This window comes from Excalfactoria chinensis, chromosome 2, assembly GCF_039878825.1.
Source record: "Excalfactoria chinensis isolate bCotChi1 chromosome 2, bCotChi1.hap2, whole genome shotgun sequence".
Classification (NCBI taxonomy): Eukaryota; Metazoa; Chordata; class Aves; order Galliformes; family Phasianidae; genus Excalfactoria; species Excalfactoria chinensis.
The window spans coordinates 90,079,197-90,096,454 of NC_092826.1; the positions used below are offsets into that span (position 1 = coordinate 90,079,197).

Sequence of the window (17,258 nt, forward strand, 5' to 3'; positions counted from 1 at the left end):
ATTTCCAGTGAACTTATTGTGAGGGAGATAATTGCAGACAATTTTCTGTTAGTTGAGAACTTTTAGCTTTTTTCTGTTACGTCTGAAAGTGCTGGAGATTTTTCTCTTTGCACTGATAACTTATTAGACAAGCCAAGATGCTTCTCCTCTCAGGCTTTTTTTCCTTTTTTCTGTAGCTCATGCACAGCCAGTCACTTTGAAGACAGTCCTAGTGGCAGGCTGTTGGCATTTTTTTCAGCTGTGCATTCTCACCTAGTATATTTTGTACTGGTCAATACTGCTCCATTGATATGGTGCCTGAAATATTTACTAGCTACTTCCCTCAGAGTGGTACTTGGAGTGTGGACACATGTAAGCTTTGTATTGCTTTGCATGAAAGCTGTGTAAGCATCGATATAGAGAGTTTTGCTTGAATTCTATACAGTGTCAGAACTAACATTTTATTGCATTTTAATCTGAACATATTAAAACCAAATAAATGAGGCTTCCTGTTTTAAGAAGTGCCAGAAGTGTTTTTGTCTCTTTCTTTCCAAGAGTTAAGTGCATCAGTACATGTAGTTATCTCTTACTTAGTAAGGGGCTAAATTTGGGATGAAAGTTTGATTCAGTTTGCATCTTCAACTGGGTCAGACAGAAACTCAAGAGATCTTCTTCTGAAGTCTTCCTTTTCCCACCACATTATTTTCTTTCCACTGTGGACATGACTGTTCTTTTTACAGAGTGAGGAAATCAAGTGTATACATAGTAGAATTTTGGGTTAGGTGTTACTAAGTCATGCTGTACAGGACTTGTACAGAGCTCTTCCTTAATGCATTTGGTGTGAATTAATGTAGATATTTTTATATCCTACTGCATCTTCTGTGCTTAGTTTAATTGCAGGTGGATAGTATTCATTCAGAATACTAGCTGGCTCACTTCCAGCTTCCTATCCACCAGTACTTCCCATTTATTTTATTTTTTTTTTTGGCAGGGCTGTTCTCAATCCTTTCATCCCCCCAGCGTGTATTCATAATGGGGGTTGCCTCAGCCCAGGTGCAAGACCTTGCTCTTGGATTTGTTGAACCTTGTGAGGTGCTTCTGGGCGCTTTCATCAAACCTGTTTAAATCTCTGTATGGCATCCTATCCCTCAAATGTGAGGGTGTACTTAATCCCACTCTTGTTGTCAGTGATGAAGATATTAAAGAGCACCAATCCCAGTACTGACCCCTGAGAGACATCACTGCTGATCTCTTTCTGAGCATTGAGCCTTTTCCCACCATTCTTTAGGCACAATCTCTCAGCCTGTTCCTCATCCACTGAACATTTCACCTGTCAAATCAACAACTTTTCAATTTGGAGAGAAGGGTATTGTGAAGGTCTGTGTCAGAGGTCTTACCAAAGTCCAGATAAATGATAGTAGTGGCTTTTCCCTTGTCCAGTGACGCAGTCTTGATGAAGCCATGCTTGTTGTCACCTCCCTGTCTTTCATGTGCCTTAGTGTAGCTTCCAGAAGGACGTGATCCATGGTCTTCCCTAGCACAGAGGTGAGGGAAGATGATGTGTCAGTAATTGCTTGGATCGTCCTTTCTGCCCTTCTTTACTATTACTTTTATTATAAACCAGGGAACAGATCACTGTTTTTATGGGTTCAGTGTACAGAACAAAAATAGAGAGTACTACTAAACAAACAGCAACATGTAGTAGGAATGATGATAAAACTTCTGTGGAGAGTCAACTCCAAAGCAGTTTTATTCCTATGTTTTAATATTTACTGTAAAGAAGGATAAACAGTAATAGAAATACATTTATATTCACAGTGCACATTCTTTTCTTCTTATCACATTAGAAATCAGTCTAAAAACAGTTACCTAGAAGTTATGCAAATTTTGGTTCTCATCCAAGAAATAGAAGCTTATGTCTCACTGTAGCTTTTTTTGTTTCAGTAGGGGTCATCATCATGAAACACTTGAATGATTGGTGTAGTTTATTGTCCTGTTTTTTTTCTGCAGTACTCCAAAGTTAATAGAGCTGGCTCTACAGTGTGCCTGTGAAAACTCAAGTCATGCTATTACTAAGGTTCACGTGGGAGAAAATTGTGGCATTCTAATGTGTAGTTGTTTTTACTGAACAAAATGGACTACAGAAATGACACACTAAATTCTCACAAAGCAAAATCATTTGTTCTCTTCCTTCTGCTCGCACTTACAGTGCTGTTACTGGAATAAATTTAGTGTATTTTTCAGTATTTTCATGATAGCAGCTTAATGGGTTTATACAGAAATACAAGCTCCAGTTTCTCAGAAATCCATTGAATGTCTGTTCTGACCTTAGTGCAGAATTACCATGGAAAGCACAAAAGACTTTAACTGTGTTAGACAACCAGTACTTCTCTGACAGCAGTGACTCCGTGTATGTTCTGCATGAAGAGCTAGACATGAACTGGTCATAACCACAGTGTTTACAATTGTGGTTAAAACATATGAAAATGATACTCTCTTGTCCTATTGTTGTTATAATTTTCCACGGTAGGATCATAATAAAGGTGGGGAAAAAAGACAGTAATGTTAACATAAACACAGCAAGAAAGTTACTGTATTGACCTTTCTCCTTTATTTGTTCCAGAATTCCAGCAGTGTTTTGAAGAACTCTTTCAGTTGTGACAAAGGATCACAGTAGGTATTTCTTTAATATTATGTGTGGTAATGTCACATATTGATGTCATGTTTTAGGTTTTTTTATTTGTGGTTTAGATTTTTAAAAGCAGTCTTCTGCAAGACATATTCTGCTGTGCAAAGAACATTTATACAGTCCTCCGAGAAAAGAACTGGGCATACTTGAAGACCTTGCTTTTGCCTTATCATGGAATCATTAAGATTGGAAAGGCCACTAATATGTTTTAGGCCAACCATCAAGCCATGCCTGTAATTAATTATACTATATTTTTATATATTTATATAATTATAATTATAATAATTACTCTAGACCATTACTCTCACTGTGACATCTATGCTTTTTGAACACCACCAGAAATGGTGACTCCACCACCTTCTTGGGCAGCTCCTTCCAATATCTCAGCAGCCTTTCTGAGAATAAATTTCTCCTAATATCCAACCACTCCTGGTGCAGTGTAAGGCCATTCCCTCTTGATCTATTGCTAGTTACTTCGAAAAAGAGACTGATCCCCACTATGCTACAGCATCCTGTCAGATACTTGCAGAGAGGGATAAGATATTCCTAAGCCTCCTCTTTTCCAGACTAAACAATTCCAATTCCCTCAGCCTCTCTTCATAAGACTTGTGTTTCAGACCCTTAACCAGCTTTGTTGCCCTTCTCTGGAAATGCTCCAGTGCCCTAGTATCTTTCTTATAGTGAGGAGCCCAAAACCATAGAAAATGCTTAAGGTGTGGCCTCACTAGTTTCAAGTACAGGGGCATGATCATCTCCCTAGTCCTTTTGACTACACTATTTCCAATACAAGCCAGGATACCATTGGCTTTCTTGGCCACCTGGGCATGTTACTGACTCATGTTCAGCTGGCTGTCAGCTAGGACTCCCTGACCCATTTTTACCCCCAGTTGACCTTATCTGCTGATAAATAATGGAAAGTGTCACCTCTGCCAGCTCCCTCAGTACCTTTGGGTGGATTCTGTTTGGCCCTGTGAACATGTGACAGTCCACTTGGAGAAGCAGCTCACTGTTTCCTCCTAGGTTGTGGGTATATTCTGCTCCTTATCCTAGTGTTCCAGCTCTAGGGGCTGAGTACCCTGAGGATAAGTGGTCTAACTGTTAAAGATAGAAATAAAGAAGGCATTGAGAACCACAGACGTGTTTGTCCCCAGTGACAGTGTTCTTTGCTGTGTCCAGTAGACACAGGAGATTCTCCTTGGCTCCCTTCTTGTTGTTGATATATTTATAAAAACATTTTTTTCTTGTCTTTTAGCAGTGGCAGCCAGACGAAGTTCTTGCTAGGCTTTTGCTTTTCTAATTCTCCCTCTGCATATCGTAGTGACATCCTTATACTCTTCCCAGGTTCCCCGAGTCTTCTTCCAAAGATCATAAACTCTATTTTTTTTCTCCAAGTCTCAGCAAAGCTCCCTGTTCTACCAGGCTGGTCTTCTTCCCCACTAGCTCATCTTATGGCACATGCGGATAACCTGTTCCAGTGCACAGTATTCAGCCATCCTGTACCCCTTTACCTTTCAGGACTGACTCCTAAGGGATTCTCCTATCCAGTGTTCTAAATAGTTAGAAGTCTAGTCTCCAGAATTCCAGGGTAGTATTTTTTCTGACCCTCATTTTATAGTTGCTATACCCAAAACAGCTTCCGGCCACCGCATCTCCGACCATTCCTTCTCTGTAGACAGCAGATCGATCTAACAGAGGGCTTCCCCTAGTAGGCTCCCTTAACATCTGTATCAGGAAGTTCTCTTCAAAACTTCCTAGACTGTTTCCTCTCTTCTGTATTGTATTTCCAACAGATGTTGAGCTAGTTGAACTTCCTCACAAGAACCAGCACTACTGATGTTGTGACTTCTGCAAGCTGCCCATAGAACACTCTGTCTCTTCATCCTGGTTGAGTGGTCTATAACAGACTCCTACTAGGATGTCAGTGTAGTCATTGTGAGTGTCAGCTTCATTGGCCTTTCTCCTCACCCATAATGAATCTGTTATAATTTCCAGTATGGAGCTATATAGAATCAAAATGCTCTCTGTCATGGAGAGCTACTCCACTGCCCCTCTTTCCTTGCCTATATCTCTTAAAGAGCTTATAGCCCTCCACTGCAGCACCCCTGTCCTGAGAACGATCCCACCATGTTTCATTGATGGCAATTAAGTCATAGTTCTCCTGTTGTACCATGGCTTTGAGCTCCACTTGTTCATTGCCCATGCAGTGTCCATTAGTGTAGATGAACTTTATCTGGGCTATTGGTCTTATCCCTAACTCTGGACTGCCGCTCCTGAACTCAGCAGATCTGTTTTAATTCCCTTCCTCATTCAAATCTATGATTGTCATCTTCTGATTATTCCATTAAGAAGGATCAGGTAAGGTCCCGGAGAACTAGCAGATTCACTAACCTGTTAGATTAATTGCATTATATTAGTGTGTGTTACAGTTTGGGGACTAGTTTTAGATCCACCTTGTGTTACTCAAAGCAAATTTCAAGGTGGTGTCTGTCTGCAGTTTTTCATAGACAACCAGTAAATCTACCAGTTCACAAAGCATTTGCAGAATTCTATAGAAGGAGAGATATGTGCAATCATGTTCACATATTGTGAGCTTTTTGGTTTTTTTTTTTAACTCCTAGTTTTTTTGCTCTAGTGTTTATTAAAATTACTTGCATTAATCTTACTGCTTTTCTACATTATTGTTTGCAGAGTTTTTTTTATTATAGTTTTCATGTGAAGGTATTCGGCTACTTCATTTACATACTGAAGAATTTGAGCTTTATGATGTTCAATAAATTTTTATTTTTAGTGTAACCTCTGAAAACATCAGATACTGACTGTATGAGTCCAGGTTGCAGTTTGTTCTTATTAATATACTATTTGTTCTCTGCTGCTTTGTTCTGAACTGCCTCATTTAATTTCTTCACAGAAAGTGCCAAAGTGCATACTTTGATCACATTATGGAGGAGGGCTATGAACTTGACCTCACTTACATCACAGAACGTATCATTGCTGTATCCTTCCCTGCTGACTGTTCTGAGGAAACTTACCTCCACAATCTACAAGATGTAACACGAATGCTCAAATCCAAACATGGGAATAATTACCTGGTATGTGTATCAGTCTTTTGTGCTGCATCTTCCTCTGTCTTGCAGGAAGACCACTTGTAGGGTCACAATCACCGCTGTAAACTATAAGTCACTTACCTAAAATGCCATTGGTTCACCTTTAGAGATTTGTAAGCTAGAACTGAATTTTTGGTAAGTTTTAAGCTGTTAGGTAAGACAGATATTAAAAACACCTTTCTGCTGTCACTGCAATCCCTTGCAGTCACTGTTTTTGTAGCAGATAATAAAATGCTGTGCAATAATTGCACTGACTGTTTTTGTTGCCCAAAGCATACTTTTAAAAGATCCATATGCTGCAGTGTGGAATACATTCCTTTTTCTTTCTTTTTTTTTTTTTTTTTTTTTTTTTAGCAATCAGCTAAATCTGGATACTCAGCTTAGGCATCTCATGGTCACTGGTGATCGTGTTTGGGCTGTCTCTGCTTGTGCGTGTTGTGAAACTGTAACAAAAAAAATAAGGGTTGTTGTATTTGTGTTCTGTCCAGCTCTTTCTCATTAACTTGATTTTTTTTCTTGCTATTTTTTTTTCTGTAGGAAATTAGGTTGTGCACAAATCTCAAAGGAACTCTATGCGCAGAGTATTATTTTCAATAATGATCCAAGCTTACTTTCATATACTTTTTTTGCCTAACACATCTAAAACCTAAAAATACGTATATTTGCTTGTTTTGAGAATGTGAATTTTAAACAAGGCCAGTATTTTATTTACTTTTCTTCTCCTATTAATTGTATTTTAATCACAGCATGTAAGTTATTAGAATCAAATTCACAGCTTTTGTAAAATAAACCTATTGTAAAGAGAAATCTGCAGTCTGATTCCACCTACTAATTTAGATATACTGTCTCTTGCTCAGGAACAGGGGTGACATAGATGCACTGTGAGGTAACTATTGTCCTGAAGATACACCTGGAATAGTTACACCTGTTAGTATTACAAGATTTTTGTTTGTGTATTGTAAGTCTTTTTTTTAGGATGAGAAGATGCTCTTTCTCTAAGTTGGACTGCAATATGTTTACTTGTATATTCTACATTTTATTAAAAATATGTATATATTATAGCCAGTACTTGGACATTCTGCTAGATTGGTCAAAAGAAAGTTTGATCAAGTAGGTTTTTGCAAATTCTCAAAACAGCCAATCAAATTATAGACAGGTTGTAGAGCTGCAGAGCTAAGTTTTGAACTACATCTGTTGTTCCTCGTGTTTCAAAAGTGCATTCAGTTTGTTTGAGAGGCATGTGTGTAGTAGTGGGGGGGAAAACAAAGCACCAAAACAAAACCACACAAAACAACCACAAACAACAGCAAAAACCCTACAACTGAGAAGTTCTATTAAAGCTAGTTAGAATAGTTTTATGCTTTCACTTGACCAGGGCTTCAGCTAGCAGAAAATAGAACATGTATCAGTATTGGTTATTTCTTGTCTTGCTGTATTCCTTCAGGAATTATTTATCTGTTAATTCTTGCTACTGTGGTTCATAGAGAGAAGAGAGAAAGAGGAAATGTGTATATAGGAGCGTACTGATCAGTTTGTGAACAGTACCCCATTTATGTCCAAGTTATTAAGATGGTAAATATTGTAGTCTAAATTAATAACTAGTTCTTCTGTGAGAGCAAAATGAGCTCCAAACCCGCTTTTACTATTTGTAAAAAGAAAAAAATCATTGGCTACACCACAGTTTTTACAGAATCACAGAATAGGAGGGGTTGGGTGGGACCTTTTGGAGATGCATAATTTTCATCCTTGTTGTCTTTTGCAAAAGATGTTCAAGAAGTCCATTGTTAAATGTCACTGAAGAACAAGAACTCCATAACTCCTGCTGCTTTGCTTCTGTTCAGTCATGCTGGTGGGCCACAGATCTCAGAGGGAGTAGAATAGATGTTTAATTGGCACTAAGAGAGGCAGATCTGCCCTCCATGGTAGATTACATGCTGTATTCCTATCTTGAATAAAAAGTTGCTTGGATGTGGGCATGTCTGGAAGTGATGAAAATGGGTTATTATAATTTCTGATGTTCATGTGCCAATTACTTGTGGTGTTACCATTCCTTCCCTTTCTAATAATCTCCCCCATTGTGTGTGTAGTCCACACCATTTTGACCCCACTTGCACTTCTTAAGGCCATTTTATCTTGTGGGTTCCAGGTTCTAAGTCACCAGGGCGGAGAGCAGAAGATTATTTATTATTCCAACTTGGAGTTTCAGTTGTATCTGAAACATCCAGCCTGACCTTGAATGGTTCCAGGAAGGGGGCATCCACAACCTCTCTGGACAATCTGTCCCAGTATCTCACTACCCTCACAGTAAAGAATTTCTTCCTATTATCTAGTGTAAATTTACTCTTTTCCATTTTAAAACCATTTCCCCTTGTTCTTTCGCTTCTAAAAAGTCCCTCTCCACCTTCTCTGTAGGCCCCCTTCAGATAATGGAAGGCTGCTGCAAGGTCCCCCCAGAGCCTTCCCTTCTGAAGGCTGAGGAGCCCCAACTCTCTCAGTCTGTTCTTGTAGAGATGGTACTTCAGCCCTCTGATCATCTTTGTGGCTCTGCTCTGAACCAGCTCCAACAACTCAATGTCCTTCTTGTGTTGGGGGCCCCGGAACTGGATGCAGTACTCCAATTGGAGTCTCACAAAAGCAGAGGAGAGGGGCAAAATCACCTCTCTTAACCTGCTGGTCACACTTCTCTTGATGCAACCAAGGATATGATTGGCCTTCTGAATGCACATTGCCAGATTGTGATGAACCTTTCATCAGCTGACACTCCCAAAGCTTTCTCATCAGAGCTGTTCTCAAGCCTTGAAGGTACTGAAGAATGCATTAGCTAGATCTAGGATACAATTGTAGGTTTCTGACTTCCTACTCAATGTGTCCAGGAGAAAGGTGGTATTGGGTACCACAATTTGAATTGGTGGTGTGGTCTTGTGTAATTCTCTGTAGTCAATTGTCATTTGCCAGGTCCCATCTTGTTTCTGGACTGGCCATATAAGGGAGTTATAGGGGCTATGTACTTGTCTTATGATCCCCACCTTGTTCTCATATTGTTCAAGTGATTTCTTCCTGACCTCCTGGAGTCTATGCTGTCTCATGTTAGAGATCCTGCGTGGCAAGGGCACTCAAATGAACGTGTGTATTGCATAACCCCATAGGATTGACTGTACCACCCAGATAGTAATTCTCCTAATATGTAACCTGAACTCTCCAGTATTAGTTTGGAGAGTCAGTCCCCACAGTATATTTGTGTCCACAGTATATATATATATATACATATGTCCTTTCTTGGTGAAATAGATACTTTATACTCCCAAGGAGGCAGACATCCAACACCCAATTTTAACCTGGTTTGCATTACAGGGATCATTTTTCTCCCATGTCCTCCTATAATGGCTCATATACTGGAAAACTTTGATGGATCACCATGAGCTATAGAAAATTCAGATCCTGTGTCCACTAGAGCCAATACTATTGGTATATTTTCTCAGAACCACTATATTATCAACTTAATGTAGGGCCTCCAGTCTCCTTTGGAGACCCTAGTTCTTGGGTCTTCATGCCATGAACTGAGAAATCCCCAGGTCTCATTTTTCTGGAGGTCCAGCTGTAGCTGCCCAGGTCCTCTCATATGGCCAACAGTTCTTAGATGGTATTATGATGTCTTCCAGCTTCCATGCCTGTGGAGTAATCCTATCTATAGTCCTGATACCTTCCCATCTTGTGAGGGAAGGTGTAAACCATTGTTTCCCTTCTAATTGCCTCCAGAGGTTTAAGAGAATGTGGTTGGGTTGTTTAACAATCTTATTAAATTGTACTTTAAGCCTATATGAGATCATTCCACATTTGCCAACAAGGAACTCTTACAGGCCCTAACTGCAGAATCCTCAAATAGAGAGAGGTTTGTCTTCAGACTTGTACATCTGACCATGGTATTCCTTTTTCTGTATTGGTCTAATATTGTGCTTTGATCTTAGGCACTTGGTTTCTCTGAGGTTGACTGCTAATTGAGTGGCCTCCTAAATTATGGCCTCAGAAACCAGCAAAGGATTTAAGATCACTATGAGTATCCCATAGTGATGGAGAGGAGCTTGCCATAGAATTAAGTCTCTCTGCAGTGATTTTGACTCACTTGGAACTGTCAAACCGTCAACAGTGTCCTCATAGATGTCTTCCAGTATAGCTAGCTCCTTGATATAATTCTGAAGCTCATTCATAGAATTTCATAAACCAGTATGTGTGGTTATATTTGGTTTGTTACACAACATCAGTCAAGGGGCTGCCATAATTCATTTAGTTAAGGAATTATTTCTTCATTGTGTATGACAGTGGCATATAACCTTTACCTCAGTGCTGGCTGTGTTGTGATGGAGGCCGTTTCTGGAGGGTCTGATTCCATCAGAGCTTCTAGTTCTGATTCTAGTTGCTGATGACACTAAGTTGCAGAGTGCGGTCGACACACCAGAGGACAGGATGCCATCCAGAGGGACCTACACAGGCTTGAGCAGTGGGCCCAGGAGAGCCTCATGAGGTTTAACAAATCCAAATGCAAGGTCTTTCACCTTGCAGCAACCAGCAAATGCTGGAGGTGGAAAGGATTGAGTGCAGTCATGACAAAAAATACCTGGAGGTTCTGCTGAATGGTAAGCTGGATGTGAGTCAGTAATGTGTCCTTGAAGCCCAGAATGTCAACTATGTACAGGGCTGCATCAAAAGAAGTGTGGCCAGCAGATTGAGGGAGATGATTTTGCCCCTCTACTTTATGCTGATCAGGCCTCACCTAGAATACTGTGTCCAGATGTGGAGTCCTTTGTATGGGAGCTACACAGACATGTTGAAGTGCTTCCAGAGGAGGTCCACAAAAGTGATCCAAGGGATAGAACACCTCTCCTACAAGGGCAGGCTGAGAGAGCTGGGGCTTTTCAGCCTGGAGAGGATAAGGTTCCATGGTGTCTTCATAGCAGACTTTGAATATCTAATTGCAAGCTACAGGAAAGAAGGGGACAGGCAAGTGTCTCTAGCAAGGTCTGTTGTGGTAGAACAAAGGAGGATGGATTTAGTTCAGATATAAGGAAAAGGTCTTTTACAGTGAGGGTGGTGAGTCACTGGAACAAGTTGCCCAGAGATTTGGTAGGTGCCCTGTCCCTAGAGACTCTGAAGGTGAGGCTGAATCAGGCTCTGGGTAACCTGATCTAGCTGTGGATATTCCTGTTTGTTTCAGGGGAGTTGGACTAAATGACCTTTTAAGGTCCCTTTCAACTTTAAGGATTCTTTGATTTGTGGACATTGATTTTGACGAAACTATCTTTGACCAGCTCCTCCTCAAGCAAAAGGAAGTCATACTTCCTCTGGGGTATATCTTCAGTATCTTTATTGATGACCTGGATGAGGGCATTGAGTGCACCCTCAGTAAGTTCTCAGATGACACTAAATTGGCTGGGAGTGTGGATCTGCCTGGGGGTAGCGAGGCCCTACAGAGGGATCTGGACAGGCTGGAGAGCTGGGCTGAAGCCAATGGGATGAGGTTCAACAAGACCAAATGCTGAGTCCTGCACTTAGGCCACAACAACCCCAGGCAGCGCTGTAGGCTTGGGGCGGAGTGGCTGGAGGACTGTGTGGAGGAAATGAACCTGGGGGTACTGATTGATGCACGGCTGAACATGAGCCGACAGTGGCCAAGAAGGCCAACGGCATCCTGGCTTGTATCAAGAATGGTGTGGTGAGCAGGACTAAGGAAGTCATCCTGCCCCTGTACTCGGTATTGGTGAGGCCTCACCTTGAGTACTGTGTCCAGTTTTGGGCACCTCAGCACAAGAAAGATATGGAGGTACTGGAGCAGGTCCAGAGAAGGGCAACGAGGCTCGTGAAGGGCTTGGAGAATCAGCCCTACGAGGAGAGGCTAAGGAAGCTGGGGCTGTTTAGTGTGGGAAAAAGGAGGCTGAGGGGAGACCTTATTGCGCTCTTCCAGTACCTGAAATGTTCTTACAGTGAGAGTGGGACAGGTCTCTTCTCACTAGTGACAAGTGACAGGACGAGGAGAAATGGCCTCAAGTTGCGCCAGGGCAAGTTCAGGTTGGATATTAGGAAGAACTTCTTTACAGAAAGGGTAGTTAGGTACTGGAATAGGCTCCCCAAGGAGGTGGTTGAATCGCCATCCCTGGATGTGTTTAAGAGCCACTTGGATGTGGTACTCAGGGATATGATTTAGCAGAGGGTTGTTAGAGATAGGCTACTGGTTAGGCTGCAGTTGGACTTGATGATCTTCAAGGTCTTTTCCAACCTGGGTAATTCTATGATTCTATGTTTTGCATTTTCTTTTATCTTGCATATATTAATGATATTTCAACACTTCTGTGCTGCTGCTCTTTTTCTGGTTAGAACTGTTTATGTTAATTTTAGTTCATATCATGTTTTGGCCACATTCATCTTTGCCTTGCATGGTACCCCTCATCAGGCCTCTGCTGATTTAAGTGTGTAAATTTGTTCCTGGCTGATGAAACAGTTTTGCTTGCCTGTTCTGTCTGTCCCTTATCCTTTTTGAAATGGGTCCAGACTGGTGAATTTTTGCCCTGCTGGTGCTTAGTGTTGTGGTGACCACAGTACGCCTTTCGTATTACGTACAAGATTGGGGGATGTTTCTTCTCCACCGTGTATAAGATGGAGCAGTTGCTTTTACTCAGCTCATTTCTTTTTAATTACTTTCGAATTTTTTATTTATTAGATGACTTTGACCTAAATTTTAGGATTTTTCAGTTTTATAGAATTAAAGATTAATGTTTATAATTCCTTTGTAAAATATTAGTAACTATATCTTGCATAAACAAAAAGGGGCTGAAAACAGTGCAATTAATCTTCCACTCAAGTCTGTTTATTGCACATGCAGTTCTTGAAAGCATTCAGTAGCCTTTTTTTTGTTTTTGTTTCTTTATGTGAAATGTTGGTTCCATGCCTTCTGACATGCTGCTGTAGTATCTGAATTTGATCACTGCTATATGCTTCACAGGAACTTGGCTATGTCTCCAGATTTCAATTTCAAATCTGATACAGTGGTGACTAATAACAATTGTGATTTGTAAACTGATCTTAAATAGAAGTATGACAAGATACTTGGATAAACAAAAGTTCTCACCAAATTGCACTTTTTTTTTTTTTTTTTTTTTTTCTGAAAATCTTAGGTACTTGATTTCTTGTACTGTTTAAATGCATATTTTAAGAATTCTGTATTTTAAGAATAAGACTCTCCACTGAATAACATAGAAAGTATTTTTGGTTTAATTCCTGCTGAATTACACTAGGTTTTTCTGGAAGAATAACTACAGCCTTAATTTCAAGTGTTGACACATCTTCCTGAACATCATCAACACATCTGGTGTTGAGGTGCCAGAAGGAGCTGTGTTTCAGTACTGATTACTTCTGAAGCAGCCCAAACCCTCTCATACATGACTAATATCTCCTTTTCAGTTGAACTTATCCCTTCAGATCCCCTGTACTTCAGACTCCAGAATCCATGGGGTCAGACTTTAGTCTGTTTTGAGGCCCTTTACCAAAGATTCCAAGTGGGACCTCTCTCTTCAGCAGTAGTGCAAAGGGTGTTTTTTACATCCTATCCCATCCATACTGGCCCAGGGTCACAGCACGGGCTATCTCCTGTTTAATCTACTCAAAAGCTTGCTGCTGCTTAGGGCTCCATGTAAGATTATTCTTCTTTTGCGTCACTTGATGAATGGGGCTAACAATCAGTCTATAGTTTGGAACATGCATTCTCCAAAAGCCTACTACACCCAGAAAAGATTGTATCTCTTTCTTATTAGTGGGCAGAGACATGGCAGTGATTTTGATGATCACATCCCTTTGGTTGTGATGATGTCCATCTTGCTACTTTATACCAAGGAACTGAATTTCCTATGCAGGTCCTTTCACTTTGCTTTGCTTAATACTGAAACCACCTCACAGAAAGACTTATTCTCTCAGTTTTCTTGAAAACTTCCTCTGCTGTGTTGCCCCACACAATAATGTCATCAATGTATTGCAGTTGCTATGGAGCATCACCCTATTCCAGTGCGGTTTGGATTAACCCATGGCAAGTGGTTGCACTATATTTCCATCCCTGGGGATGTTATGATGTAGAACACAGAAGAAAACCATGAAACCATGACATACAATAACTCTGTTTATTATGGAAAGTGCCTAAAATTTATTTGCTTCTGTTAACTGACTCTAAATGTTAGTTTGGTTCAGTAAAGTAGTAAGCAAGCCTGAAGTCCTACAACTGCCATTTCAGTAGTAATCACCTGTTTCAAGTAATGATTTAACATGTAAATTCTGAAGTCTTAATGGTTGATATTTTCTCTTTTCCTTCTCAACAGGTGCTAAACCTTTCTGAAAAGAGGTATGACCTTACCAAGCTTAACCCAAAGGTATCAATTCTTTTCCATATTGCACCTCTTCTTCTGTAGTGTTAAGTATAATTTGAATGGCCTAATAAGTCTTAAGGCTCTTCAAGGCTTGCTGCAGAGTAAGATAACTTTCAAGTGTTGTACCTGTTCAGTCTGCTTTTCAAAGATATTTCTGTTTTCTTAGACTTCACTCACTGGACCTGAAACCTGTTGTGACTACTGAAAAAATTTATTGCGTGAAATAAAATTTACTCCATGCCTGCTTTTCTTGTGTACTCACAGGACATCAGTAGCTAATATTCTATAGTTTACTGTGTAATGGGTAAAGCTAGTGAACTGAATTCAAATACAAACTTTTCTTTTATATTGTTACTTCGTAGCTGCTTCTTTGTACAGTAGAGACATGGGAACAAGACCTGTTGATGTCAGTCTACTGTTTTTCCTTATACTTTCCCCTTTTAAGTGTTCTGTGTAGGTCACTCTGAAAGTAGCTTCTCCTATTCGTAGCATAACAACACAGTAACACTATTTGATAGAGCAGATTCTCAGTTTCAGAACACTATTTTTCAATACAGTCACCATGATAAAGTGCATATTTTTATCAGTGATGGACAAGTGCCTGCATGCTGGTCTTGTGAAAGTCTGCATGACCATTTGGAATGTGGCTTGTCTTTCATATCTCTGTCACCACTGCTGAAACACATCACCCACTGTCTCACTCTGCTAACATCCACTGTTTGGTCTTCATAAATGTTCTGCAAGCATCGGTGATTGTCAATAGGTGCCATTTTTTCTGCACTGAGGAATTCAATTGTTTACTAGTTTGTCAAACTGCCCCTCTGCTACAAACTGTAATGGAATATTGTTGGGAAGGTTCAATCTCTGCTGCCATACCATACACTCTGATGTGTTAGACCAACATAATAAAAAAGAAGGCAGTACTTTTGGAGCAGCCATTGTATTTGTTGTAAGAAATGAATTAAGGTTGCTCTTCAGCGGCTATTATAATGCATGAGTCAGACAGATGTATTCTCATTGCAGGAGACTTAATTTGGAGAAATATATTTAAAAGGCTCTTATTCTTGAACTTCTGAGTACTTAATTCATCATGAGGGATTTAAGTTGTTCATGGTTAGTGTTTCTGTTAGTGTTCAATATTGTCACTGTTAAAAATATGCATATAGTACACTCTTGCCATCAGGCAATGGCCAAAGAGATGAAGGGGAATGGAAGCAGGTTTCTGCTCAAGCATCAGGGGATCCCCTCCCTGCCTATCTCATCCACCTTACTCAGAAGTGCCCCATTGCAGTAGGTATGAGGCTGTAAAATTTGGTGGACAGGCAAACAATGATGTAATGAAGGACCCTCAAGATTGGACGAATCATCTAGAACTTTGCCCTATATAATGTCTGCTTATCTCAAGAAAAAGAAGGGTTGTTGTCCTGGGTAACTCCCTTCTGAAGGGAGCAGGGATCACCAACTGGACTCATGCCATAGAGGAGTCTACCGCCTCATTGGGGCTTGGGCCTGGATGAGAGACATTAGTAGAAAACTCAATAGCCCAGAATGGCCCTAAGATTATTTTTCATTATTGTTTTTTGATGTTGGCAGAGATGAAGTAGCAAAAAGTTCAAGGGCTATTGAAGAGACTTTAAGGCCTTAGCATATTTATTTAAAGGATCGGGGACACAGGCAGTGTATTTTCCTCTATCCTTACAGTTGAAGAAAGTAGTAATGAAAGGAACAGGCAGATCTGTTTGATCAGTACTTGGCTTCAAGTCTGGTCATTGGCAGAACTTCAGGTTTGTGGGTTATGGAATAATATATACAGCATCAGGTCTCCTGACACCTGATGGGATGCACCTCTCTTAGTGTGAGGACTGTAGAGGAGTTAGCAGGGCTTATTGGTCTTGATTGATCTTCAGAAATGTTTTGATGTATCAGTGGTTGATGGGTTTTGGGAAGAGTATTTCTTTTTTCAAATGTACTAGTTTTCTAAACAAAGTGAAAAACCAACAACAAAAACACTAGCCTATTCTTCCCATTAAGAGACCTGTTAACATATTTACTTACATCATTCAAGTGTAACATGTGAAATAATTCTCTGCAGATTATGGATGTGGGGTGGCCTGATCTTCATGCACCACCTCTTGATAAGGTGTGCACTATCTGCAAGACTATGGAATCATGGCTGAACAGTGATCCTCAATGTGTGGTGGTGATCCATTGCAAAGTAAGTGACTTTTTGTCCTCACAGACTATCAGTTTACATTTATTTTTGAAAAGATTGCCCTTTATCCTTACTCATTTAAAAATAAAAATAAAGATTGCTCTGTTTTCAGTGTTTGAAACTGCTAAATCTTCAGTTGAATAAGTAGGCTTAAATCCACTGGACTTGCATGTTTTTCTATCTCTGCTTTTTTATAACTGCTGTTCTAGCCTCTATTCTACTAGTGTATAGCATTCAATTATGTTAGTTTGCTTCTTCAAGGGACAGCACTTCTTTGTAAGTTTACTCAGAGTCTTGAGTTTCTCCAGCTCAGAGGAAAATTCTTCAGAAGCATTTTAAATTCTGTGACATTTATGACATTTTGTTGCTGTGCAAGCATGGGTAACGTATCATGGGCTTAACTTCAGTCAGTTGGATCCACATTGCAGATCATCATAGGTTAAGTACCCAAACTGCATTTGGTATGCTAAAGTGAGTGTTCAGGTCTGGCACAACAGGGTACTGTTTTCTGGACTGCACTTTTTGTCTGTATTGGAAAAATGTGGTCCATGGTGTTGAATATATAGCACATATCTGTATCTCATAGAGCATCACTTCAGTGTATGTAGTATATTTGTAGGAAATCAGTGCATTAAGTACTTCCTGGGCTGAGAGAGTCTAACTGTAATTGCATTGTTAGACAGTAAAGCTTGCTATTGTGCAGTGCTGCTGCTTCTCCTTGCTCACATAAGAAAAATAAAGAAAATCCTTAATTAGAAACAAACTAGTTCTGAACAGTGACTTCAGAACTGAGTTAGCAACTGTGCTGCTGACACTTGAGGTAAATCTGTCTATGTCTTACTGGCAGGTGTTACGTTAAACAAAATGAGGGT

At 40.1% G+C, this 17,258-nt stretch overlaps 1 protein-coding gene across 11 annotated transcripts in view; it reads left to right on the forward strand.

The window, feature by feature from the left end:
- The window catches only part of TNS3 (tensin 3), a 174,796-nt gene that overhangs the window by 70,576 nt on the left and 86,962 nt on the right, over positions 1–17,258 (forward strand). For all 11 annotated transcript variants that reach the window (XM_072327308.1, XM_072327312.1, XM_072327305.1 and 8 more), the window contains 4 exons: positions 2,603–2,652; positions 5,577–5,757; positions 14,127–14,177; positions 16,267–16,389. In XM_072327308.1, coding sequence (XP_072183409.1) covers positions 5,608–5,757; positions 14,127–14,177; positions 16,267–16,389 — 324 coding nt within the window. In that variant the 5' untranslated portion in view covers positions 2,603–2,652; positions 5,577–5,607. The remainder of the gene's footprint in view (positions 1–2,602; positions 2,653–5,576; positions 5,758–14,126; positions 14,178–16,266; positions 16,390–17,258) is intronic.